The sequence below is a fragment of the Microcebus murinus genome, chromosome 27 (assembly GCF_040939455.1).
Source record: "Microcebus murinus isolate Inina chromosome 27, M.murinus_Inina_mat1.0, whole genome shotgun sequence".
NCBI classification, from domain to species: Eukaryota; Metazoa; Chordata; class Mammalia; order Primates; family Cheirogaleidae; genus Microcebus; species Microcebus murinus.
In genome coordinates, this window is record NC_134130.1 from 5,625,779 (window position 1) to 5,651,568 (window position 25,790).

Here is a 25,790-nt window from a genome sequence, read left to right on the forward strand (position 1 = left end):
CTGGGCCACCACTGCAGCAGCCCCTGTCCTGAGCCCCCACGCACCCAGGGCCCGTGCGGCTCAGAGGCCTCTGTCCGGAGGCCCCACGGCGTCAGTGGGCTGAGGGAGCCACGGCTTGGTTCCGTGGCCTCTGGACCGAGAGGCAGAGGTGGCGCAGGCCCCTGCTGGGCCGCGAGGGCCTCTCCTCGCGCCCCGCGGCCCCCCTGCTACGTGGGAGAAGCTGCCGTTTCTAACCGAGCTGCAGTTCACAGGCCATAAAACGTACCCTGTACACTCAGTGGTGTTTAGTATAGTCAAAGGATTGTGCACCATCACCACTATCTAATTCCAGAACATTCCATCACCCCAAAAAAGAAGCCCCATATCCATCAGTGATCAGCCCCCATCTCCTCCCCTCGCCCTGGCAGCCGCGAATCCACGTCCCGTCTCCGTGGCTCTGCCTGTCCTGGACATTGCGTATAAACGGAGTCACACACCGCGTGTCCTCCTGTGTCTGGCGTCTCTGAGCACGATGTCCTCAAGGTCCCTCCACGCTGTGGCCTGTGTCAGAGCTCGTCCCCCTTCGAGGCCGAGTGATGCTCCAGCGTAGGGAGCAGACAGTGTCATGCCTGTGATCTCGCACTCGGAGACGGGAGCGTTGCTGGAGGCTACCACTGCGCAGCTGCACTCCAGCCGGGACCACACAGCAAGACCCTGTCTCTAAAAATAAGAAAAAAACCTCCACTGGGTGGCGGGACCACATTCTATTTATCCATGCCGGGTGGCTGGGACACTGACTCCCGTGGAGGCTGCCGCTGGGACGCGTGTGCGAGCCTGCGCAGGGCGACGTGCTCGCCAGCTAGGCGCGGGCAAGCAGGCGCTCCCGCAGACCCGGCCTCCGAGCGGCCGCCAGCGTGGCTCCGCTCCTCCACAGCCAGCTGCTGTCGGGTGGCTTTTGTTCTAGCCATCCTGGTGGGTGTGATGGAGAATCTCACTGTGGATTTTTAATTATTTAAAAAATAATTTGTTTTACAGACAGGGTCCTGCTCTGTCTCCCAGGCTGGAGTGCCGTGGCGTCACCATCGCTCACTGCAGCCTCCAACTCCTGTGCTCAAGCGATCCTTGAGCTGGGACTATAGGTGTGTGCCACCACACCTGGTTAATTAAAAAAAATTGTGTAGAGATGGGATCTTGCTATGTTGCCCAGGCTGGTCTCTGGCCTCAAGCAATCCTCCCACTTCAGCCTCCTGGTGGCAGGGACCACAGGCATGCGCCACTGCGCCTGGATTTGAATCGCGTTTCCCTGACGTCACTTCTCGTGCTGGTTGGCCCTTCCTGTGCCCTCTCAGCCACCTGGGGAGCCAGGCACAACCTCCTCTCGCCGAGCCACCTCTCCCAAGTGTCCTAGTGCAGCAGGACACCACGCCCTGGCAGTTCAAGGCATGACCTGCCTCGCTGGCGACGCGCTGTGCCTTCTAAATCCCCAACCTCGGGCAACCGAAGGAAAGACGCAATCTGTCCTCCGCGCCTGACCCCAGCCCACGGGGCGCCTCGTGCCGGCGACACACCTTAAGACGGAGGACACAGAATGGCAGACACCTTGGTGGCTTCACCTCGACCTTTTTTATTTGCGTTTTTTAAAAACAATTAAATTAGAATACAAATATTAGAAAACAGCGGCCCGCAGCTGCAGGGCAGGCGGGAGGGGCCGGGCTGCGCAGCCGGTTTATACAGTGAGACTGGGTTTGCCCTCGACCAGATCTATGTCCCTTTCCTCTGCAGACCTGAAATGATATTGCTTCCTGACTAGAGAGTTGTTCATACAAAGAATGATTCTGCTGGGGGGAGGGAAAAGCACAACAGAACGGGGCGTCGGAGACCCAGGGCGGGCCGTGCCCGCCACCTCCCGGGGACAGGGCCCGGAAGCCCCACGGTTGTGGACCCCTGAGGCCGAGGGCTGGGGGCCTGGGAAGGGACCCCAGAGGGGCCGGGCTGGGTCCTGCTGGCAGAGCGAGGCTCCCGGGATGGGACGCCAGGCCAGCCTCCCGCCCGGTGGAAAACCCAAGAGCAAAAAGAAGGGAGAGGAACCAACCCAAACCCGAGACGGGGCCGGGTCCCTGCTGCCCCTCGGGAGGCGACTGCCCTCCCTGCCCCGAAGACCGGGGCCTGGCGGCGGCAGCGGCAGCTGGGAACATCTGTGCTGTTCCGTAGGGAAGTTAACCTGAATTGGAGTTACCGAGGTAGCTGGCTAGAAAACTGAGACCCCCCACGCCACACGGTGCCGCTCCCTGGGGCCCCTGCCTTCCCGGGGGGTCCTGGCCACACACCGGGTCTTCAAAATACCAAGTTATTGCACTTTCGAAAAATACAACACATCTGTGGCTAAGCCCTCCCCAGCCCCCGCCGCCCGCCCGCGCCCGCCCCCGCCCGCCGCCCCCCTGCCCAACCCACTCCATGGCTTCTTGGCTGAAATGCTCGCTGCTCGGCGGGCGCTCGAGGGTGTCCGGGCTGAGGACCCGTTTGCAGAGAGAAAAGCAAAGACGAATGTCAAAGTGGTGGTCGCCAGAGAGAGGGGCCGCCCCGCCCCGCCCGCCGTCCTGCCCGCCTGCCCGCGCCTCTGCGCCAGCTGGAATGCTCGTGGGACAAGGACGGCGGTGGCCGGGGCGGCGCGGAGGGGAGGGCTCATGCGGCTTCCTGGGTCCCTCCCGCCCGCCGCCCCGCCCCGGTCAGCTCCGACGCGGGCTCCAGCGGAAGCGGCTGTGTGCGTGGCTGGCCTCGTTGTTAAGAGTCTGACTTTTTGTTTGTTTCATTTTTCTTTTTTGTACCTTTTTTTTGTCATTTTACTTTTTTTAATCCCCCGACAGGAGAGTCCAGAGGTACAGGTGCCAGGAGCCAGGGAAAGGGGTGGAAAAACAAAATAAATGACAGTAAAAAGAAAAAAAATAAACCACTCCTCCCCCTGCACCGAGCCGGCCGCGCCCCGCTGAGCACCACAAAAATGGAGCGTCCGCCGGCGGTCAGCAGGCCGGCACCAGGCCCTTCTGGAAGGGGCAGCGGCGCTTGGGCCGGGGGCCCTCCTCGTCCTCGTCCTCCTCCTCCTCCTCCTCTTCCTCCTCCTCCTCCGAGGACGACGAGCTGTCCAGCGTGAGGTCCACCACGTCCGCTCCCGGCTTGCCGTTCTCCGTGCTGCTGACCGAGCCCCCGCCAGCGCCGCCACCGCCCGGGGCGCCGCTCCCGTTGACGCTGGGGGCGGGCAGGAGCCCGTTGGCGTCCGAGGTGCCTGCGGGCACAGGACGGCGCAGGTGCTCAGGGAGCGTCTGGCCGCCCAGCGGGGGCTCGGCCGGCCTGGCCAGGGGGCGGGACTCACCGAGCACGAGGATGGGGCCCTGGGGGCTACAGCTGCGCTCCTTCTCCGCGCGGATCGGGCACCACGAGCCGTCCACCAGGTACTCGATCTCATCTGCGTCCTCGCACTCGCTCAGGATCTTCGACAGCAGCCTGGGCGGGGCAGCAAGCTGATGCCGGGCCGGGGGCGCCCCCACCCGCCCGTCCTGGCCTGGGCTCCCCTGTGCCCTCCGCCCTCCCAGAAGCGCCAGGTCACCGCCCACCTCTCCCCACAGGTGGCTTCAGTGCTGCGCCCCGCGGGGACACACAATCAGGCCCTGGCAAGGGGTCTGCAGGGACAGGGCCATGAGGAGGGGCACCACTCACTGAGGGGCTGGGGCCGCAGGGCTGCCGCCCACCCCACAGCCGCACCCCCACTCTCCCTCCTCCCCCGACTTTGACTCTGTGCTGCTGTTTTTACAGAAGAGGAAACCGAAGCCTAAGAGGTGACTTTGCCCAAGGACAAGTGGCCAGAGCGGTGCGTGCCTGCGTGCACGCAGCCCGGAGGGACGGTGCTGCGGCCCCGCCCCACAGACGGGCAGGGCTGGGAGTCCCACAGGTCCCCACGCGCTGGCTCCGAGGGACCCGCCCACTCTGCAGACGGGGCACAGACCCAGGAGGGGCCATGGCCCTAAGGCCACACAGCCAGTGGCTGGCCCAGCTTCTGGACCTAACCCCCGCCACTTCCTGCCAGGGTATCGGGCTCCCCACCCGCAGCACGGGTGGGTGTGGCGCTCAGGGCCGCACTTGCTCCCAGGCACCTTCCACTGTGATAGTCTGGGTTGCACAGGGCAGAGGCCTGTCCTGCTCTGAGGTTGACAGGACCCCTCCCGCCCAGGACGGCTGCACCCCCACCCCCACCCGGAGGCCTCCACCACGCCACTCGAGGTGCTCAGCTGGGTGTGAGCACAGCTCCCTGCCTGCAAAACTCCTACTCACCCTCCAAAGCCCCACCTACGTTTTCTCTCCCTCCCTGCCCCAGGGAGCCACATCAAGAGGAGTGTAGGTCCAGCCTGCCCTCCCATCTGCCCCCCAGGAGGGTCCCCTGAAGGCAGAGTCAGGGACAGGGTCCTTTTGGGGACCCTGAGGTCACCCAGATCAGGGCCAGGCACAGACAAGGTGACAGGGCCTCGTGGAATGAATCTATGAACCAGGATTCCATCTCCGGGAAGCCCCTTGCCCCAGCCCGTCGGCCCCTGGAGCTGTCATGGTCCCCGGCCTGAACCCCGGGCTCTGGGGCTGTGGGGGAGGCGGGCACCAGGCCGCACAGCTGCCAGGCCGGGAACAGAGCGGCCATTCAGGTCCAGCCCACGTGCCCGGTCCCAGGGCCTCCTCGCTCCACCCAGGCCGGGCAGCATGGAGGCCGCAGCTTGGCCCTTCAGGGGAGCGGACCCAGGCTGAGCTGGCCTGCCCCAGGTTCGAGTCCCAGCCCGACCACCTGCAAGCTGGGGGTGGTCCACAGCCAGGCTGGCTCCTCTGAGCCCCGGTTTCCTCATCGGTGAAGCGGGGAGGCCCGTGGCCACCTCCCGGGAGAGGGACACGCACCTGGGCAGGGGGGCACCTGGGGAACAAATCCATGTCCGCCCCCCAAGCCCAGCCAAGGCTGAGGACTCAGCCTGCCGCCCCTGCTGCGCCTGCCCCTGTGACGGGACAAGCTCGCGCCGGCGAGACTGCACGCCCTAGCCGGCTCGGGACAGGTGGGGGCGCGGCTGGCGCCGGGCGGGAGCCGCATCAGGTGCCTCGGACAACAGAGCTCAGTTTCTGGAAACTTAAGACCTGAGCAAAGAGCAGTTTCCCCTTTGAGCAGAAAAGACTTGTCCTTCTTGTCCCCGTGGCCCGGGCGGGGCCTGTAGTGTAGGCCAGGGACAGCCCGGCCACAACTGCACCCCCAGGAAGGGCCAGCGCAGGACGGAACTTTTGGGAGCCGTCTGTCCTTTTCCCCTTTCTGTGCAGTCACGACCAGGGGCAGGACGCCTCGGGGAGCAGCTCCCTGGGTCCCAGCACCTCGTGGCTGGGCTCTTGGGCCCCCGTTTTATGTGGGAGCTCCAGGTCACACTTGCCCAAGCCACCTGGGAACAATGGGGGACTTGAGACACCTGCTGCCCCAGCTACGCTCTGCCCTGAAGCAAAGGCCCTGATAAGTTCTGCGGGAAAGAAACTGCCTTTCTCATGGCCTGGAGTTTCCAAAGCTCTGCGACCAGCCGCGTGCCCCCGCTCCACGCAGAGGCAGGTTGGGGCCTCAGGGCGCGCAGGACGCGGACAGGAGGCTCAGGCACGGCCAGCCCGGCGCAGGCCCGAGACTCACCCGTCGATGATGAGCTGGTCGTAGGGTGCCGGCTTGTCGCACACTGGGCACATCCAGGTGGGCTTCTTCTCGTTCATCTGCAGGTAGAAGACGGCGTCGAAGCACTGCAGGTGGGCGCAGGTCTCTGCCCGGCAGGGCACGGACAGCCGCATCTTCACCAGCTGCGGGAGGGCAGGCGGCGTGAGCAGGGTCCGGCCCGGCCCCACCTCGCTCTCCCGTCCCGTGTGGGCCTGCTACTCGCTCGCGGCCTCGGGGACACTGAGAGACCAAACCCAAGACCCGGAAGCCGGGAAGTGAGGCCGCTCGACTCACCGGGCAGATGAGGGAGACGCGCACGCCGGTGGTGGCGATCTCGCTGTCGGGGTCGAGGCGCAGCTTCTCTTTGACTGCAGGGAGGGCAGAGGGCACCGTCAGGGGAGGGGAGGGCTGGGGCAGCCTGGCTGGGGGCACCCCCGACACCCACCCCCCATGATGAGACCCCAGTTTTACTGCATAGCTTGGGCCTTGAGGGACCCTGAGAGGGGGCAGCAGCCACCGTCACTGCCGACTGCGGCCCGGCTGCCCCAGGCCAACTGACACCCCAAAAAGCAGGTGCCCGATGGGGTCTTCCCCACCTGCTGGGGCTTTGTACGTCCCACAGGAAGATCCGGGCAACACATGGCCACCCACAGGGTCATTCGCTGCGACTGTTCATGCTGCCACCAAAACACCACCGCTAAGGACACAGCCGGGAGCGAGGCAGGGACGCCCTCTCTGAGACAGACCCTGTGGCCTCCCGATCGCAGCAGAGGACGCCGCCCAGCCACCGGGCACTGCCACCAGGAGTGGCTCTGACTTTTGCCGCAACACTGCATGGCAGGCAGGGAGCGCACGACACATGACACTCTGGGCAAGAGGTCCCTCTTCCCCACTAGGACAGCCCGCAGGCCCGGGAGGAAGCCCCTCGAGGGCAGCCCTGGGTGGTGAGTGGCCGTCGGTTTCCCTGGTGATTTTCTGCACATTCTGCTTCCAGGACGTGGGGAGACCGAGATAAGCCCAGCCACGGCCGGCCTAGCCCCAGCCGGGAGGAGACCCCAGCCCTGGACCCCCAGGGCAGACACCACCTGACCCAGGGCCTGCACGGTCTCTCTCTTCTCCCCCCAGACTGTTGGGCCCTTGTCCCCCACGCTCCAGGAAGCCAGGGCAACTGTGCCAGCTTGTCCCCACCCCAGCCTGGCTGTCCTGCTGCTCTCTCTGCCTGCAACTCTCCCCTCCCCCTTACCTGCCTGGAAAACCACTTATCTCTGCAAGCTCAGGGGCCACTGCCTCCTCCTGACCCCCTAGCCTGGGTCCCCATAGGCCGGGCCTGCCTGACCCACAGCCCACATGAGGACCTGGGGGCCCCCCAGTGGCTCAGCCTTGAACAGGGACGCCCACGTGAGCCAAGGCTACGTCAGTCACCCACACCCCAGTATGAATTTGCACCCCTTGGTTCCTGCTCTAACGAGAGCCTTGAACCCTCCAAGGCAGCGAGGAGGGGATGCAGGCGGACGTTGTTTTTTTCTTTGTTGAGACAGGGTCTGGCTCTGTCGCCCAGGCTGGAGTGCAGTGGTGTCATCACAGCTCAGTGCAGCCTCCAACTCCCGTGCTCAGGTGAACCCCCTGACTCAGCACAGCGTGCCGAGCCTAGTTTGGTTTTCAAGCGAGACCTCCCTCCCCCGTGCACGGAAAGACCACGTGCGCAAAAGGGTGCAAATGCGACAACGAACGGGATTTCTGAGCTGCGAGTCGCCTAGAGAGAAAGCCGGCGACCAGACGCCAAGCCTGGGGCCAGCTTCAGAGGAAACCTGATGCTTCAGTCCCCAGAGGGGCCCCCACGGCCAGTGCCACAGGGCTCCCGGGTGCCCAGTCGCCCCTGCCCAGCCCGCCCACCCGCCCCACCTCCTCCCTGTCGGGCAGCCACTGTCTCCAGTGGCAGAGGCAGGTGGGGGGTGGAGGGCCAGTGGGGCCTGGGGTCACAGGGCTCTGAGGTTGCCACTCTGCAGCAGTGTCCCCAGTCAGACAGGGACATCATCAGGCCCCACCGCCCTGGGTGACCCCACATCACCCCTCCCATCCTCCTCCGTAGGGGGTGCTGATTCCTGGAGTGGGTGGGGTCTTCAATACGACGGGGCTCACAGCGCCCCTAAAATGCCAGCTCCGCTCCATGCTTCCGGATGTCAGGGGCAGGGGCCCAGCCTCGAGCCAGGAGGGTGAGCAAGGCCTGCCCGTCGAGGTCTGGAGGGGCTGGGTTAGCTCCGGCCCAGGGACCACCCTCCCCGGCCTGCCTGCCCACCCCAAGTCCCAGGCAGGGCGCCGCCCCGCCCTCCATGGGACAGACACAGGCCACCAACACCCAGACCCCGGCCCAGTGGGACCCAGAGAGGGGCCTGGATGCCACTGAGATGGCTCGGGTCTGTTCTCACGAAGAGAGTAGCCACCAGAGAGGGGCAGAAACTTGCCTGAGGCCATACAGCGGCCAAGCAGGACATGCCGGGCCCTGGCTGTGCCCTGGTGCACAGGGCACAGGACAGACAGGGCCGTCCAGCTGCCAGTCTTGGGGTTTTGCTTTTAAAATGCCCTGTGTGTCACTCTAAAAAATACGTCTGGCTGCTACGAGCACAAACAAGATAGACTCAGCCTCGGCATTCACGCTCCGACTCCCGCCGCCTGCTCCCCCGGCCCGCCGAGCAGCGGCCAGCGGCGTCTGCTCAGTGCCTGGCTTGCCGCGGTCCCCCAGCCCCTCCTGGCTCTGCACTGCCCTCAGGATGCGGCCCCACTCCTCGGTGGCTCGGACCCTGAGGGCTGCAGCCGGGGCTCAACCCTGCCTGGGGCCTCTGCCCGTGGCTCTGCCTCCAGCTTCCTCCAGACACCTCTCCGCCACGCTGCTGCCAGACCCGCAGGCAACAGGCTGTCCCGGGGCCCCAGCGCTGGACCCTGGCTGGCCCAGGTCCCCCCGGGAGGCCCCTGACAGACCAGAAGCCCCGAGGGCTGGGCCCGCACCTCACTCACACCCAGGGAACGCAGGGCCCTCAGGGACAGAACTGGACTGTCCTGATAGCCGGGTGGCAGCCAACTGTGGGGCAGGGGCCGGGCCCAGGTGTCCCCCTGGCACCCCCTGCTCACCTAGAGCCTTGCACAGCTCCGGGTGCTTCACCCCGATGGTCTTCAACCTCTGCAGCAGCTCTGACGAGGTCAGCTGCCGCACCAGGTACAGCGCCACCGAGTAGCTCTGGGGACAGAGGGCTGGAGGTCAGGGCTGGGCCAGGGCTGGGTGGGCTGGGGCCGGGTGGCGGGGGCGCGCTCACCTTGCCGTAGTTGCCCCAGGTGACGGTGATGCGGTTGGTGGCGGAGGACAGGTACATGAGGTGGGTGAGGTTGATGGGGCGGCAGGGCCTCTTGGGCTCCACTCCGGGCTTGTTGGAGGGGTAGTAGCCCTGCAAGCAGACAGGCCGCAGTGTCCCACGGTCCCGCCCCCACGGGCCCCGTCCCCACAGCGATTGGGGTGGCGGGCTCACCGGGACGGAGCAGTAGCTGTGGTTGACCTTCACGGCAATGTTGGGCGGGTACTGGTCCTCCTGCGGGCAGCTGGTGTCTGAGTAACAGATTCTGCAATGACAAGGGGCCGGGGCCTCAGGCAGAGGAGGGGGCGTGCTTCAGGGCCAACTCTTGTGGGGGCTGGACAGTAGTGACAGGGACAGTGGAGAAGGTGGCATGTGGCTGCACCGTATGTGGGGCTCACGGGGCCCTGGCGTCTGCCTGAGTGGCTGAGGGGACGGTGGAGTGTCCCTGGCAAGGATGATGGCAGGAAGGGGTAGCAGGAGACTGGCTGGAGACTCTAGGGGCCCGGGCCACGATGCGTCCGGGACGGGGTGTGGAAGGGCTGCACCACCCAGGATGGAGAGGGGGCGGGGTCCCGAGGGCCCACCGCTGGGGTCGTGGGCACACCTGGGCCTACCTTAGGACGACCTGCACGGCTTTGACCCCGGGCTGCAGTTCTCTGTGGAGCAAACCGACAGGGAGGAAAGGACGGGTCGGCGGGGCGGGGGCGGCACAGCACACCTGCCCCTCAGGCCAGCAGGGAGGGGACCCTGCCTGGGCAGGGCTGCCCGCACCCCAGGCCCCTTCCCCGCATGCTGGGTGGACTAGGGTGTCCGTGGCCCCTCGAGGGGCCGGTGCTCGCTGGGAGCGCGGGAGTCACGCACACAGCCCCGGGAGCGGGGCGGGTGGCGAGGCCAGCCGTGCCTGGGTGAAGGGAGGCACAGAGGCGCAGACCAGCATCGCCCGGCCAGGGCCCAACAGGGGGACACACCCAAGAATGCCCGAGAGAAGCGAGAAGTCACGTCTCTACCTACAGACCCGCACGTGAATGCTCACGGCAGCACAACCCACGACAGTCACAACGTGGAAAGCACCCAGCGTCCGCCCACGGGTGGGTGGACGGACCCAACACGGCCCATCCACGAGTGGAGCATCACAGCCACGGAAAGGGACGAGGCTCTGACACAGGCCACAGCGTGGAGGGACCTTGAGGACGTCGTGCTCAGCGAGAGATGCCAGACACGGGACACGGCGTGCGACTGTGCCTATGTAAGATGCCCACGACAGGCAGAGCCAGAGACGGGACGTGGAGCCTGAGTGAGGGAGCGCAGCCCAGCGTGGCCACTCCCCACCCCGCGCCGCCGAGGCTCAGCAGTCCTCACCTGGGGGCCATCCTGCCCCCAGGGGACACACGGCGATGGCTGGGGACATCTGTGGTTGTCAACTGAAAGCAGGGAGCTCCTGGCAGGGGCGGGTGGGGCAGGGACGCGGCTCAGCACCGGCAGTGCCCAGGCCGGCCCTCCCCAGACAACGGCCGGGCGGGGCCCTGTCCAAGGAGGACAGTCTGCCGCTCGCGGGCTTCAGGGCTCGGAGGGGTGAGCGAGTGCTGGCCCTGGGCTCTTGAAGCCCAGGATGGGGTTTTCTAGATCGACCACTCGGGTTCCCTGCGCTGCCCTGGACCGAGTGGGGCCCGCGGCGGCCGAGGCCGACCTCCCGCAACCCCAGGTCGGCAGCGGACAGTGGGGCCCCGCGCACCTGGAGTTCCGGATCAGCTCCACCTGCCGCGGCGTCAGGGCGAAGATGCACGGGCTCTCCTGGAGCTTCTCGTTACTCTGTGGGACTGGAGACACACGCGGGTCAGCGCCACGTGGGGTCCCCCGGCAGGCCCCGCAGCCCGCCACTCCCACGCGCCTACCCCGTCGGACCAGGAAACGGGAAGTGGGAGGCCGGACGTGTGGGACGGGTGGGCGCCGCTCAGCTCACCCTGCCCGAGCCCCTCGTAGGGCCTCTCAGGGGCGCCCAGGGCGGCCCACAGCCTCCGCAGCTCAGGCGTCCGCACGGGGACACGGAAAGGGGCCCCCACAGGCAGCATGCACCCTGCCCTCGCACAGCACGCACCAGCCGGCCCTTACTCTCCGCGTGCCCTCAGGGCGCCCTACACGGGACAGTGCCCTGGGGCGCTCCCGGGCCAGCTCGGGACATAAGGAAGCCAACCTCCAAGCGCGCCGCTAGTCCCCAAGAGGCTGCCCCCAGCGGCGTGTGACAGGAGCAGCAGAGGCCTAGGAGATGCCACGGCAGGACCTCGCCCGCTGTCACAAAGCACCTGCTGGTTGCATGAATCGGGGGAAGGCTCTGCGAAGGGGTGGAGACCACTGTGGTTCCAAGTCCGGGCCGTGAGCTCTCAACCGTAACTGGACAGAGCAGCACGGGGCAGTTAGAAAACGCTTTGAACCAAACGAGAAAATACAACGTTTGCGGGATGCAGCCAAAGCAGTCGTCAGAAAGAGAGTTATGGCTTTTAATGCCTATGTCAAACAACAAAAGGGTTTAAGACGAATGAATGACCAGGTGCGGTGGCTCGCGCCTGTAATCCCAGCACTCTGGGAGGCTGAGGCGAGAGGATCGCTCAAGGCCAGATGTTTGAGACCAGCCTGAGCAAGAGCAAGATCCCAACTCTACTAAAAATAGAAAAATTAGGCCAGGCGTGTGGTGGCTCACGCCTGTAATCCTAGCACTCTGGGAGGCCGAGGCGGGCGGATTGCTCGAGGTTAGGGGTTCGAAACCAGCCTGAGCAAGAGCAAAAGCGAGACCCCGTGTCTACTATAAATAGAAAGAAATTAATTGGCCAACTTATATAGAAAAAATTAGCGGGGCATGGTGGTGCATGCCTGTAGTCCCAGCTACTCAGGAGGCTGAGGCAGAAGGATTGCTTGAGCCCAGGAGTTTGAGGTTGCTGTGAGCTAGGCTGATGCCACGGCACTCACTCTAGCCTGGGCAACAAAGCGAGACTCTGTCTCAAAAAAAAAAGAAAAAAATTAAAAAAAGAAAAATTAGCCAGGCATGGTGGTGGCACCTGTAGTCCCAGCTACTTGAGAGGCTGAGGCAGGAGGATCACTTGAGCCCAGGAGTTGGAGGCTGCAGTGAGCTGTGATGACACTACTGCACTCTAGCCTGGACAACACAGTGAGACCCTGTCTCAAAACAAACAAAACAAAACAAAAAACAGAAAAAAAAAACAAAATACATTCAGTGAAGAAATCTTACAAACTTTACATGATAAGTCTTTTGGCAAACAGGAAGGCAGGAACACTTTTTAACTCATGAGGCCCGAATAACCCTAATACCAAAACCCAACCAAGGTGCATCAAGAAGAGAAAATCACAGGTAAATACCCCGTGAACACAGCGTGAAAATCCCCCGTGGAATGTCAGCAAGTATCTCAGGCCGCTGGGATGTGTTCAGGGGCGCAAGGCTGGTTTGGAGCCTCTGACACGGCCACCAGCATGGCTAAAATGAAGAGACTGACAACGCCAAGAGTTGGCGCGGATGCGGAGCGACTGGGACGCTCTGCGGGTGGGGTCACATGACGGTCCAACCGCTTGGGGAGGTCGCCGCGCGAAGTCAGACATGTAACATGTAACGGGGCGAGGCTGCAGGACAGAAACCTGCAGGCGGGCCACGGGCACACGCCAGCAGAAGCGCAGACACAAGCCGAGAGCATCCACCCTGTGTCGCAGGAACCGTGACCGCACACGCACACGCAGGGTGACGCAGGCAGGGGTCACACGACCCACGGGACGGCTTCTACCGGCAAAGGGCTGTCAATTAAACACCTGTCAACGTGGTCTGGGTAAAAGAACATTCTGGGCCATCGCACAGTGGAATAGTGCGCAATGGTGGAAACGCGGATAAAGGGTGAAGAATTCTGGACGTCTCCGCCACGAGAGACCCCGAAGCACGGAGCGGCGTGGCCCTCGCGCAGACGGAGGGAGGGCTCTGCAAACGTCTGGCGGGCGGGGACAAGAATCTGGCCACAGTGGCAGCCCGAGTGGTTGGGAGGGGACATGAAACTGCAAGCCCTTTAGAACTAGGGGCGGCCGACAGCTCCTGCAGAGGGCTGAGCTCCGTGGGTGACACTGTCACGACCAGGCGACTGTGCCACAGAAGCAAATGCCACAGCGGGCATGGCCACATGCTTGTGGCACCCTATTTATGAGACAGGCAGCAGCCGCGATGGGGCCGCATCCGCCAACCTGCCTGAGAGCCTTCCCGCCCGTGAGAACAGGTAGCTCCGCAATGGGCACGTGGGTTTCAGCAGCTCAGGCCCAGAAGCCAGACGGCCTGGGCTCGGACCCCAGCCTGGGCAGGGCCTCCCTGGCCTGCGCCTGCGCGTCCTGTCCCTTGGGGGGGGCCCAGTGCGCACGGCCGACGCTGAGGAAAGAGGTGCGGCAATGGCTGCAGCCAACCTTGCTTGTTTGCTGAGCCCGGCGGGTCCCTGGGCCCTGCCAGGCTGCGAGTCCTGGCTGGGCCCTGGAGGAAACCGCCTAATTGGGGGGTGGGGTGCACACAGGCCACCTGCAGACGCGCCCAGAGCTGCCCGGGGAGCCTGGGGAGCAATTACTGGGGGGGGGGGTAGGGGGCGGGGAGGCCTCGCAGGAGCCGACACCTGAGCTGGGCCTCGGAGGCTGGGTAGGAGGCTGAAATACCAACACCCCACCCCCACCCGCAGTGGCTTCTGGGAGGCAGGGGAGGAGCCTGGGTCCCCAGCAGGCGGCCCGGGAGCCACCCAGCTGGCCAGGGAACGGCTGCCATCCTGTGCCTGGGCAGGCAGGGCTCAGACAGTGAGGAAGGCCATGACCCAGGCACGGGACACCAAGGATCACGGTCCTACCCCTGGCATCGTGCTCTGGACCCCAACTGTCCTGTTGGGGTGTCCCACGGGGCTGCCTGATACCCCCCAGAAACGTGGCCCATGCTACACTGTCGGAATGGGCTGTGGAGCGTCCCCCGAACCTTTGGTTCTGCCGTCGTGGTCAGCAGCCATTACGCCCCATCAGCTGTTAAGGGCCAGAAACCCGGCGTGTCCATGACTTCCTCATCCCCTCTGTCCTCCCAGAGGTCCACTCCCTCAGCCAATCGTGCCAGCTCTGGTTTCAAAACACCCAGCACCGGGCACAGTGACTCATGCTCATAATCCCAGAACTTTGAGAGGCTGGGGCAGGAGGATCACTTGAGCCCAGGAGTTTGAGACCAGCCTGGGCAACATAGTGAGACCCTCATCTCCACCAACAATTTTAAAATTAGCTGGGTGTGCTGGTAGCATGCACCTGTAGTCCTAGCTACTCTAGAGGCTGAGGCAGGAGGACCACTTGAGCCCAGGAGTTTGAGACCAGCCTGGGCAACATAGTGAGACCTTCATCTCCACCAAAAATTTTAAAATTAGCTGGGTGTGCTGGTAGCATGGACCTGTAGTCCTAGCTACTCGGGAGGCTGAGGCAGGAGGATCGCTTGAGCCCAGGAGTTGGAGGCTGCAGTGAGCTGTGATGACACCACTGCACTCCAGCCTGGGTGACAGAGTGAGACTCTGTCTCAAAACATAAACAAAAACAAAACCATACCTGGTGTGGACCACTGCCACCAACTCTGCCGGCCCACCTGGCTGGTGCCCCAGGCCCTCCTCACGCAGGGCCAGAGCTGCAGCCTCCCAGCACACCCCACCTCTCCCGACCCCCTGTTCAGGGACAGAGTGGGACGCAGGACCCCAGGAGGCCTCCTGTGCATGCCCACCTGGCGCCTGGATTCCAGCCTGGCCTCGAGTCCCCACCGGCTGTGCATGCCCTGCCGCAGGGCCTTTGCACTCGCCATTCCGTCTTCTGGAACATTCCTCCCAACTGTCTTCCCGGGCGCCGTGTTGGTCTTTGCACAAAGGCCACCAGGATCAAAGGCTTCCCTGGGCGCCTTGCTTAGAAACCGCAAGTTTTTCTTTCCCTGTCTGACCTTTTCCCAAAACCATCACCTCCCCAGATCTTTTTCTCTGGGCCACCAAGGCGTAAGCTGCACCGAGGCGGACGGGGCAGCCACGGGCCTTCCGGATCGAGGCGGGGATGTGGCAGGAACCAGAAGCACCTGCGACCTCCCAGGCTCCCGCGAGGCCAGGTGACGGTGACGGCGCGGCGGAGCAGCGCAGGCTCTGGGAGGAGGTGCTCGGCCAGGCTGAGGAGGCCGAGGCCGAGGCCCTCCCGCCCCCAGGGACGCGGGCAGGGCAGCTGGGCCGCACCATCCCGGCCGGCACGCGTCTCCAGCCCGGGCTGCCAGCAGCCTCACAAGATGCCGCTGACGATGAATATTTAATGCCGCGAGCAGATGCTGCAGTGTATGGGGGGAGGTTAGAAAATGCCGCCAGGACGCAGCCACATGTTCGCACAGTCGCACAAAGGAGAGGAAGGAGGCGCAGGAGCGAGCCCGAATCACCAAGGGCCACTCCAGGCCGTGGAGTCACGGCCGCTCTCTCTGCGGCCCGCTTGGGCCTTCCACGACAAACGCGTCATTTTACAAAAGTTTAAATGAAAAGGAAACGGAGATTTTAGAAAGCTGACGCGATGGGACCCCCTTCCCTCGCCCGCTGGCTGACGCCGTCTTCTGGCAGCTTCCTGCCCCGGTGGAGCCAGGCCCAGGACAGAGGGACGGACGCCCCTCCCCGCGCACACAGGCGCTGCCCGCCCAGCGAGAGCCACCAGCGCCAACGCCCACCGGGGACTCCGGGCCGCGGCCAGGTCCCGCACTGGCACCCAGGACCGAGTTGGCACGGCACGGAGTCGAGGCCTGAGGGGCGCAGGGGCACCCCCCGCAGGAGGCGGACAGGCGCCGGGCTGTGTGAAGGGGCCACTGGCGGCCACACCTGGACAGAGCCAGGCCCAGCTGGGAGCCTCCAGGCCCGAACCCCAGCCCCTCCAGCCACAGGGCAAGGAACCCGCCAGTCCGTTCCCAGGGACAGGCTGGCCCCCTCCTGTGGGTGGGGCTACAGGACAGTCCACGGTCACCGTGGAAAGAGGAGCCTGAGGTGTCAGCTCCCCGCTGCTCTCCCTGTGGCCTCCCAGCTGCCCGTCCTTGCTCACACTGCACCCCCAATCCCCCGCCCCCCTCCGCCACAGTAAACACATCAGTCCTAGAGACATAAATAACACACGGAAATAAAATGCCAAAAAATAAAGGCATAAAAAGCAAAGTCAGCGCTGGGAGAAAACTCTGGTGGACAACAGGAGGGCTGTGAGGGCAGACAGAGGCCTCTGGGGAGGTGACGCGGAGCCGAGCCCTGGAGGAGCCGTGTGGGCACCCAGGAACGAGCACACCAGAGGCACGGCCTGTGCAAAGGCCCTGGGGCAGGACCTCGGCTGGTGTGCTGGAGGCACAGCGAGGAGGCCTGTGTGGCTGGAGCAGAGTGAGGAGGGGCAGAGAGGGAAGAGGAGGGTGGGGAGGGGACAGGGCAGGAGTCGGTCAGCACAGTCCAGGTCGGGGAGCAACCTGAACAGCAGGGACGTGGCCTTCTGTCTGGAAAGCTTCTGGCTGCTGAGGGGCTTGGGGACCTCCAGGTGGGGAACAGATGGAGCAGACGGGGCAGGTGGGTGGTGAGAAACAGCAGCCCTGGGGGAGGGTCACAGGAGACAGGTGGGCAGCAGGACTTGGGCTGGAGGAGGGGGCCCTCGGCAGGTCCTGGGAGGTCCATCCCCCCCCTCAAGCAGGTGGGTGCTCCCGGCGGCCGGACCTGCAGCAAAGCCTGTGTGTCCCCACCCCAGCCAACCGTGGGCACGGGAGGCCCCAGCCAGCCGAGTGGGCCAGACCATCCCGCACAGGGAACAATGGCCCAGGCCCCCACATGACTGCCCAGGCCCCAGGGCACAGGACAGACTCGAAGATGCCATGGAGGGGCCGTGGCACTGGGTCCGTGCCAGGCCTGGCTATGGGCGGCAGGTTTGCCCCCCGGCCCCTCTGACCTCAGACAGATCCCCGAAAGTAAGAGCAGGAGAAGCTCACTGAGACCTCAGGGTGCCCAGTCCCCGCTCGCAGGTTTTCTGGCCTCTGCCACCCGAGGCTAGGCTGCTCTGTCCCTCCTCCCGGGTCACAATGGCCTCCATTCAGCCCCATGAACGAGCCCTCTCTCACGGCCAGGCTCTGCCCTCGCTGGTCCCTCTGCCTGGAACACACTCCCCTGCCCCCTCCTCTATGCCTGGCCTCCTGGAACTGACCCTCTGCGTCTGCACAGAATGCCGCCGCCTCCAGGAAGCCTTCCTGCCGGCTACTTCCTCACAGATGTGCAATAAACGGCTCTGGCTGCTGCCAGCCTGCCCTGGGAGCCATGTATCCATCAGAGTGTCACCTGGCACTGTCTACCACCACCTGTGCAGCGCTGGGCGGGGCCCGCCACTACCTTGTCGCTTGGGCAATGCTGGCCGAAGGGCCCAAGTACGGACAAGGGGCACACGTGTGCGTATGTACAGCCAGACCAGGGGTTCTCAGCCAGCGGCAGAGCCACCCACCTCTGGGGGGCACCTGGGGTCATTGCGACAGGGGCCACACGCCCTCTGCACGGCAGAGGTGCCAGCGGCAGGATGTTGGGGGGCCTTGAGGAGCGGCTCTGCCAGCCAGTGTTTTCCCTCCTTCTGCCCCCCCCACCCCCGGCCTCACGACAGCCTCTCTTCTTCCCTGTGGCCCCAGCAGGAGGGCCTGCCGCCCCGGCCGACTTGGCTGCAGGCTGAGAAGGGAAGGACAGGTGGCTCCCCTTGGTGGGATGGGGTCACCAACCTTTATGTCAGGGAAATGTAGCTCAGGGCTCAGAAACGGGGTCAGAGGCGGGAGGACAAAGTCAGGTTGCTGTGTGACCTTGGGCAAGTCTCTGGACATTCCTGGGCACCAGCCTCCCCCACCCCAGGAGATCCAGCCCTCCCCTCCCCCAGCCCCGGCCCTGATCCGTGTGATTTATGGCTCCTGTCACCCAGCGCCGTCTCCAGCCCGGGGAAGCAGGCCAGACGGTGGGCCTCATTCTGGCTGGCAGGTCATGGCCAGGGGCGAGGAGAAGGAGAGCCTGGTGGCCTGGGTCCTCCTGAAGTGGCCCTTGGGCAACGCCAGCGCCACAGAGCTCACCCTGGGGGGTGGGGGAGAGAATCTCAGCCCTGCAACAACAGGCCTACTGATGGCTCCAGCTCCGTGCGTCGGCAAACCTCCAAGGACCTGGCCCCCAGAGAGCACGGGGTCCAGGGAAGGGGGTGCGCCCTGGTGGGAGTGCCCCTCCCAGGTGCTCAGATGGGGGCGGAGAGCCAAGGGGAGGAAAAGCAGGGCGGGGTCAGCCTCTTTGTTCTGAGCCGCCAGCAGAGTCATTCCGGGTGTAGACAGGGGAGCTGGCTCTCCCGGAGATCAGGTGACTGGGGTCCCTGGGGGCTCAGGGCACAGTGATGCATGGTGGGGCGGAGCAACTGCTCACCCTGCAGGAAGGAAGCCTGCGATCTAATCTGGCAGGAGGGGGACAGGCCTGCCACCCTGGCCCTGCGGCCAGCACCGAGCCCGCCCTGCGGCTTCCCGGGTCATGCTCAAGGCCTGAGGAGTTGAACCCGGCCCAAACAAACGCCAGAGCCAGCCAGCCCTGCCGGAGAAGCCTGCAGGGAGAAAGCTTCCCCTCTTCTACCTAGACACGGGCACAAGGGGCACAAACGCAAGAAGCCAGCCTGGAGGAGCCCAAGACGAGGCCCTGGGGCCCCAGCGTCACCATTTCAACTCTAGGACAGGTGCAGATGGGCCAACCTGTGAAATGCCTCTTCTGGGGGGAGGAGCCTCAGGCCACAGGGCGGAGACTAAGATGGAGGGTGGAGCCTTGGACCAGAGGGCGGAGCCTCAGGCGGCTGCAGGAAACACAGGCAGGGCCTTCCTCCTTCCTCTACCTCCTCCAGCCCCACCTGCAACCACGACAGCCCCTCTAGCCTAACCTCACAAATCCTGGGGGCTGCAGGTGGGAGGGGAGAGGCAGCCTGTACGCCCCACTCCCCCCTTCAGCCCCTTCCTGGGGCAGGAGAGAGGAGGCTGGGCTGGCGCCGAGGCATGCATGCCAGAGAGGGGCCCAGCGCAGCAGGGGCCAGCCAGGCGCTGGGTCAGCAGGTGGGAGGGGGCCTGCACTGAGGTTCTGAACTGCCAGGCCAGGACGAGGGGCGGGGGCGCGGGGACTGCAGCCTCTGCCAGGCCACGCTCTGCCACAGCACACGGTGCCAACTCAGTAAAGACAAGAGACGCCGAGTGGGACATGCAGACGGTGGGCCGTGGGGAGGTGGCAGGCCCCATGGAGTGGGCCACAGGCTGGGGGCCCCCGAGCCATGAGTGGGGTGCTGGAAGGGAAGCTCCGCAAGGGCAGGGCTGTGTCGTGTGCCCTGCTCCGTGCCCCATGCTGAGTGAAGGGCTGCGGAAAGAGAGGTGCGGCAGGAGGAAGAGACCACAGGTGGGGCCTCCAGGGGCACTCAGGACCCTGGTAGAACCTGCCAGCCTGGACACAGCCTGCAAAAGACCCGACCCCTCTTGCTTGCTCTCTGGAGCCCGGCAGGCTGGGGCTGGGCAGGCCCTCCCGGCCCCAAGCTCAGGGCAGCATCTCAGGCAGGGACCAGGCTGCAGCCTGAGTCCCCACGGGCCACCCACACTGCTGTGTACTGCGAGGTCCTGCCACACGGCGGGTGTTCAATCAATACTTGGGAACAAAAATATGAGTTAAGAGGGGACCATGGAGCCTCAGGACTTCCCCCCCACCCCCCATCATCCAGCCCCTTGGGAACACACGGCAGGAGCAGCCCAGCAGTGGCCGCAGCCCGCGGTCAGAGGCTGCTCCTGCAGGGTGCCACCAGGAACAAGAGCCTGGGGGAAGAAGGAAGGTGGGATACGATTTTCCAGCCCTCTTCCCTGGGGAAAAGAGAGCACAGAAGCCAGCCTCCGACACGGCCACACCACAGCAGAGCTGTCTGGGCGCCAGAACGTGGCGGAAGCCAAGGCAGACACACCCCGGGCTTAGGTTATGGAAAGGACCGGGCTGGGCGCTGGGCCGTGCACACTTGCTCTCCGATCACCGGCTCTGGGGCGTGCGCGCCGTGGGCTCTCAGCACACAGAGGGTCGTGTGTCTTGAGCCAAAGCCACAGGCACTGAGGCCACCTGCCACCAGTGAGGGGGAGGCTCCTCCGCCCCAGTCGAGCCTCCGGATGAGGCAGCCGCAAGAGCCACCCAGCCACACCCACAGGAACTAACAGACTGTGTTAAGCTGCTGGATTTGAGATTAACCGTTGACACAGCCACAGATACCCGACATCTAAGACGGTCCCTCTGCTTCCCGGGAAGGAAGATCCCCGTGGCAGCCCGCCCTCGCTGCAACACAGAGAGCATCCCTCGAGGCCGACCGCGAGGTCAGGGCGGCGGCACCCTGCGGGCAGCGACTCACCTAGCTCGGTGGGTTTCAGCAGCTCATCCAGCATGTTGAAGAAGGGCAGCTTCACCAGGCGGACTTCTGGCTTGAGGGTCTTGGCGGGCAACCGTCCCAGTCCGTTTAAGTACTTCCCGTAGAGCACGGGGTAGTCAATATTGGGGCCCGAGAGTGGAGTCCTGGGCACGGCGCCAGCCCGGTCGTAGGTGGAGTGCATGGTCAGGGGGTCCAGGGGCCGGTGGGGCTGAGGGACGGGCTCCGAGTTCTTCTTGGCGTAGCGGGTCTCGTACAGCTCCTTGATCTTCTTGAACAGCTCAGGGCTACAGTCAAACTGGACGAGCTGCAGGGCCCTGGTGACCAGCTCGTGCTTCAGTCCGCTCTTACTCCGGCCCACGAAACCCAGGAGCATCTGAAGGTCGGAGACTCGAAAGCTCATCACCATGTTCTGGGGAAGAGCAACCACACATGCGCTCAGAGGCCAGCGTCGCCACAGCCAGGCCACCGTGGGGGCAGGGCGCCTGACTGCTGAGGCCAAAGGCTCGCCCTCCCCCACGGGGCCCCTCTGAACCAAGCCTTGCCCCCCAATCTCCCCCAGCATCTCCAAGGCAGCAAAGCTCCTCTGACAGCCCCCACCTTCTGTTTGGGGTTCCCTTTCCCCATCTTCCAGCCCGAAAGCACCCCAGGGCAGGAACCAGGAATCTGCCTTTGCCCACAAACAGTCCCTGCCAGTGCCTAGTTGGCAAACACTGCCAGCCTCTCTGACCCTCAGTCTCTTCGTCGGAGAGGAAAACAACATCCACCTCATCAGAATGTTGGGGGAGCAGACAAGGTGACTCACGTAGAGCACCTGGCAGAGCCAGCGCTCAACCAGCTGAGCCACGGACACCTTTGCCTTAGTCACGGTGATGGTCATAGGTCCACTGCTTAACACCAGGCACCTGCCGGGAACTGAGCGGGATGTGCGGTCATCTATCTGACTTTGACCCCTGAAACGCCCCTGCTGGGTTGGTGTGGGCGCCACGACAGACGAGGGCGCAGTGGCTCGGGGAAGACAGCACCAGGATTCAGACCCAGGCCCCACACCAAACCCGGGTGGTCCCTCTACACTGCTGCCTGGGTCACTGGTACGGAGCCGGGTGCTTCAGAGGTCCCTGAAATGCCTGCTGGCCGTCTCCGCAGGCTCTCTCCTGCTCAGCACTGCGGACCATGGAGCTGGAACGTTCTCTGGGGTGGGGCTGTCCTGGGCACTGCAGGGCGCTGAGCAGCGGCCCTGCCTCCACCCACCCCAGTTGTGACAACTAAAAACGATCGCCAGACATCACCCAGCATCCGGGGAGCAGGGCAGCAGCTCGGCCTGGCTGAGACCCGCTAGTCCACGGGGGAGGCCTCAGGGCTCCCGCTGCCGTAGAGGCTGTTACCGGAGCTGCGGGAAGTGACGAACGAGGTTTGGCAGGACCTGGCCCCGTTACCTGGCAGGGCCTATCCAGCTAAATCGAACCAACGGAAGAGCCCGGCCGACCCCAGCGTCTGAGCAGGGGCTGGCTGGTGGTGGCCTGACCCCGTGACAGCTCCCGACCAGCTACCTAAGCAAAGTGTCCTCCAGAGATGGGCTGGCAGGGTTTTGGGAGCCACCCGCAGAGCCCTGGAGCTGGCCAGGGGTGAATGCAAACCTGATGGAAAAAAGAGATGCCGGGGAATGGAAAAAGACGAGTGCGAGTGACAAGAGTAGACATGGCGAGCTGGCACCTGGGGCGGGAGTGCACCCAAAGAAACCAGTAAACCACCGAGACTCGACTTGGGAGAGTCTGAGGGCCGGAGCTGGAGGCAGCCCCGCTGGGGCGTGTATGCAGCGGCCCCCATGCCAGAAGGCTCGGGGGTCTCCGGCTCCTAGCTAGGGGTGAGGGGAGGGACCACACGAGGTCCTGCAGAAGCAGAGAGGCCATGCAGGTTTGAAGGACAAAGACACCTGCCTGCAGAGGCCTCTTCCGGCTGCAGGTCCTACCCCTGCACTTGTGGCCCGTGGCTCTGTAAGCACGCGGGGTGCCAGCGTCTGCCTCGGGCCCGGTGCCGGAAGGGTCTTTCCGCCTCCCTAACCTCACAGTGGCCATGCCCGTCATGTAGGTCAGGAAACTGAGGCTCAGAGGGTCGCAGCTGGGCCACAGCCCACTGAGTCCAAGTGCAGGGCTGGCGCACTCAGACCCCTGTCCCCCACGCTCCTGAAGGCGTCCCTTCCACTGACCCCCAGCCGCCTGGGGGACCCTCACTCACCAGCACACCAGCTATCCGGGGACCTACGCGGGCTGCTGGCCCTCGGAGAGGCCGGGATGCTCTGAGAACAAAACGCCTCATCTCCCTTGGCCTGACTTCCTACCTTGTGCGGAAGACAAAAAGGCTGCGGACAAGATGTTTCTTCTGGAAGAAGCCCAAGCCCTTAGGAGAGGCGGTGTCACGGGGACGCTTACTGCTGGCACCTGGGCCAAAGGCAGGTGGGCTCAGCGAACCTGCTGACGTCAACCCGCCCCGGGACCCCTGGCCCTGCCGAGGACGAGCCCCTCCGTCGGGCTGCACATCCCAGAGCACACCCCTCGGGCTGCCATATGTTCCCGACTCAGATTTCTCCACAGCTGCCACCACCGAGGAGCCTGTCCTTGACACCTGGGGGGGCTGAGAGGGGCACAGACATTCAGGAAGAAGCCCTGAATGCCCTGAAGATCACTTCCTGCCCTGGCTTCATCCTGACCTGCCTGCCATCGGCCCCGTGTTTATAAACAGCACCAGGCCCCGACGGCTTCCAGAGCCGCGTCTCCACTCCGGGTGTGTCTGGAAGCCGCGTGGGGACGGAAACCAGCCGAGACGAGGCAGCTGTCCTGCGGCACGGGCTCCTCAGCGCACAGGAGGAGCAGTAAGCCGCCTCTCCAGGAAAGTGGGGAGGGGGTTTGATGGACACCTCCAGCCCCAAAACCCGACTCCAGGGCCTCAGGAATCTCAGATTTCAAAGTTTATCAGCAAGCGCCCGCAACGTTCTCCCCTCCGACCAGCCCACTGTGCACCCCAAAGACAGAATCTACGGCCGTTAGTATGATAACTTGGGGAAAGCTGCCATAAAAAGGGGGACATTTCAATGACATTCAGGGCACTCTGAGGTGGCAGCAAGACACTCAAGGAGACACAGGGCTCCCTAGGGTTGGGGGAAGTTGTGCCGCAGCCCCAAGTCCTCCCCCACCAATGTAGGGTCACAGTTTAGAGAAACTGAAAGAAGAGTCAACTTGATATAATTGGGGTGAGGGGCCCAGCTATGAGAAGGTCAAGGAGAGTTCATCAGATCATATTTCAAGGCCCTGGACAGTACAAAAAAAGACTACAGACCCGACTCAAGGCCAGGGTGGGAGGAGTGGGGTCCATGGCCCCAAGAGGAGGTCACATTTCAGGGCTCCAGGGAACTTCAAGCCTGGAGACTGCCACCTTGGGTTTGCAGAGTTCAGACCTACGTGTCTATAAGGCAAGTCTCTGTTTTTCAAAACCCTAGAGAGAGGCAGAAGTGTGCAGGGGGTAGAGTTGGGGGCTGGGGGACAGGGTATATCCTCTCATCACAGAATGTTGGGGCTGGATCTCAGATCCCAGCAGGAAGAGAAGAGGGAGGAGTGAGGAGAAAAAAAAAACACAGGTAGGTCAGGACCTCGGGGAGGGAAAACCAGAAGGGGGCTGGGGGTCCCCTGTCTCCCTGGTAGGAGTGGTATTGAGTGCACTTCTAAGGGTCCTGGACCCATATCTCCAGGGAGGCACTTGGAGAAGATACATTCCCGGGACAGGGTCACTCTGAGCTCAGTCCCAAGGCAGTTAAAAGGGGCCCCAAGTTAGGACAGACGACAGTATCTACAGAACATGGAACCTGGAGCAGGATCCAGAGCACGCAGCAGGAGTTATCCTAAAGAAAGAGGCCTACCCTGCCCCACCCGGGACCCTCCAAGGATCAGTGTAACAGGCAGAATGGGAAGGGGCTAGGAAGCCAGGGCTGTGTAGGGAGAAGAGAGTCTGAATCGCTACAGAATATAGGGGCAGCCAAGGCTTGGAGATAGAATGGGATCCCGCAAGTGTGGGGCTTCTAAGCCCCAGTGGCAGAGTCAATAGGTCCACAGATTCTGTCCCGTGGGAAACTGAGGAGGAGGAAAGCAGAGCGCAGGACTGGGGACTGAAAATGGGGAGTAAGGTCTCTGAGCAAGAACAGGGGTCAGGGCTCCAGCCCCTGGGGACGGCAAAGGGTGGGACCCTGTTAACCCAGAGCGCACCCTGAGGTGTGGACAGTGCCAGGAGGGGGGCGGGGCTCCAGGACGAACGCGGGAGCAGTACAGAGGCTCCCAATCCCTGTCTGCGGTGCAGACCCCAAGAGGACATACTGTGGCTTGGTGGCAGAATACTACCCAGGAGTCAGGGGAACCTTCCGAGCAGGAGGGACTCGCAACCCCCAGGCTGGCTTGCTGGGCGGGGAAGATAAGACCCAGCTACCGGCCCCTGGTGCCATGGGGGCGGGGAGGCGCGGACACTCCCCCAGACCCGAGCACGGACGCCGGCTCGGAACGAACGAGGAGGGCAGGAGCAGCCCGGCCCGTCCCGCCGTCCAGGGAGACTGTGCCCCAAGCCGGGAGGCGCGGCCCTGTCCCCGCGGAGACCTGGACCCCCAAGGCTCGGGCAGGGTCGGGAGCACCGACCCCCGGCGCGAAGACCCGGGTGAGGTTTGGGGGCCCCGCCCCCGGCTTCCCCGCCCCCCGCCCGCACCCTGAGCCCTGGGGGCGGGGGCCGGGGGCCCGGACGGCGAGCCGCGGGCGGGCCGCGCCGTGGGGCCCCGGGCGGAAGGCGCAGACCTCGGCCTACGGCCCGGCCTCCGCCCCCTGGCCCGCCTGACCCAGCCGGCGCCGCCGCCGCTCACTCACTTTGGCCTCCACCAGCTCCGCCGCCATCTTGGCCACCAGCGTCCCCCGCGCCGGGAGCCCCCAGCCGTCGCGTCACGTGACCGCCCGCCACTCGCGGGCGGGGCCGCCTCTCGAGCCAATTAGCACCCGCGCACGCTCCTCCCCCCAACGGCGCGCGCTGCTGCGCATTGCGCAGGCGCACGCGGCCGCCGCCCGGACCCCGGGCCAATCAGAGACGGCGAACTCCCGCTCCCCCTTCCTCTCTCGCTCGCGGCGGTCACGCCCACCCCTGGGCGTCTGCCTTCTTAAAGGGGCAGGCGCGCCGCACAGGTGGGGGCGGGTGCTGGGTCGCGTCTGGGGACTGCACGCGGGAGGGGGCGGCGGCGGCGACAACAATGCGGCCAGGTGCGGCGGCTTGGCGTGCGCCGCGGCCGC

At 64.5% G+C, this 25,790-nt stretch overlaps 1 protein-coding gene across 2 annotated transcripts; it reads right to left on the reverse strand.

The window, feature by feature from the left end:
* Positions 1-1,583: 1,583 nt before the first annotated feature.
* PIAS4 (protein inhibitor of activated STAT 4) lies at positions 1,584-25,519 on the reverse strand. 2 transcript variants are annotated; one of them, XM_075998266.1, is made up of 12 exons: positions 25,377-25,452; positions 21,287-21,396; positions 20,467-20,893; positions 10,763-10,847; positions 9,645-9,686; positions 9,205-9,295; positions 8,995-9,123; positions 8,813-8,918; positions 5,981-6,054; positions 5,669-5,829; positions 3,347-3,477; positions 1,584-3,259 (listed from the first exon to the last, which is right to left on the reverse strand). In XM_075998266.1, exons 2-12 carry the CDS (start codon positions 21,359-21,361, stop codon positions 2,997-2,999), a joined length of 1,584 nt encoding a protein of 527 aa, XP_075854381.1. In that variant the 5' UTR covers positions 21,362-21,396; positions 25,377-25,452; the 3' UTR covers positions 1,584-2,996. The 2 variants fall into 2 exon arrangements, with proteins under 2 accessions (XP_075854381.1, XP_012624750.1); XM_012769296.2 differs by lacking the exon at positions 21,287-21,396 and having other exon boundaries at positions 25,377-25,519.
* Between the last annotated feature and the right edge of the window lie 271 nt (positions 25,520-25,790).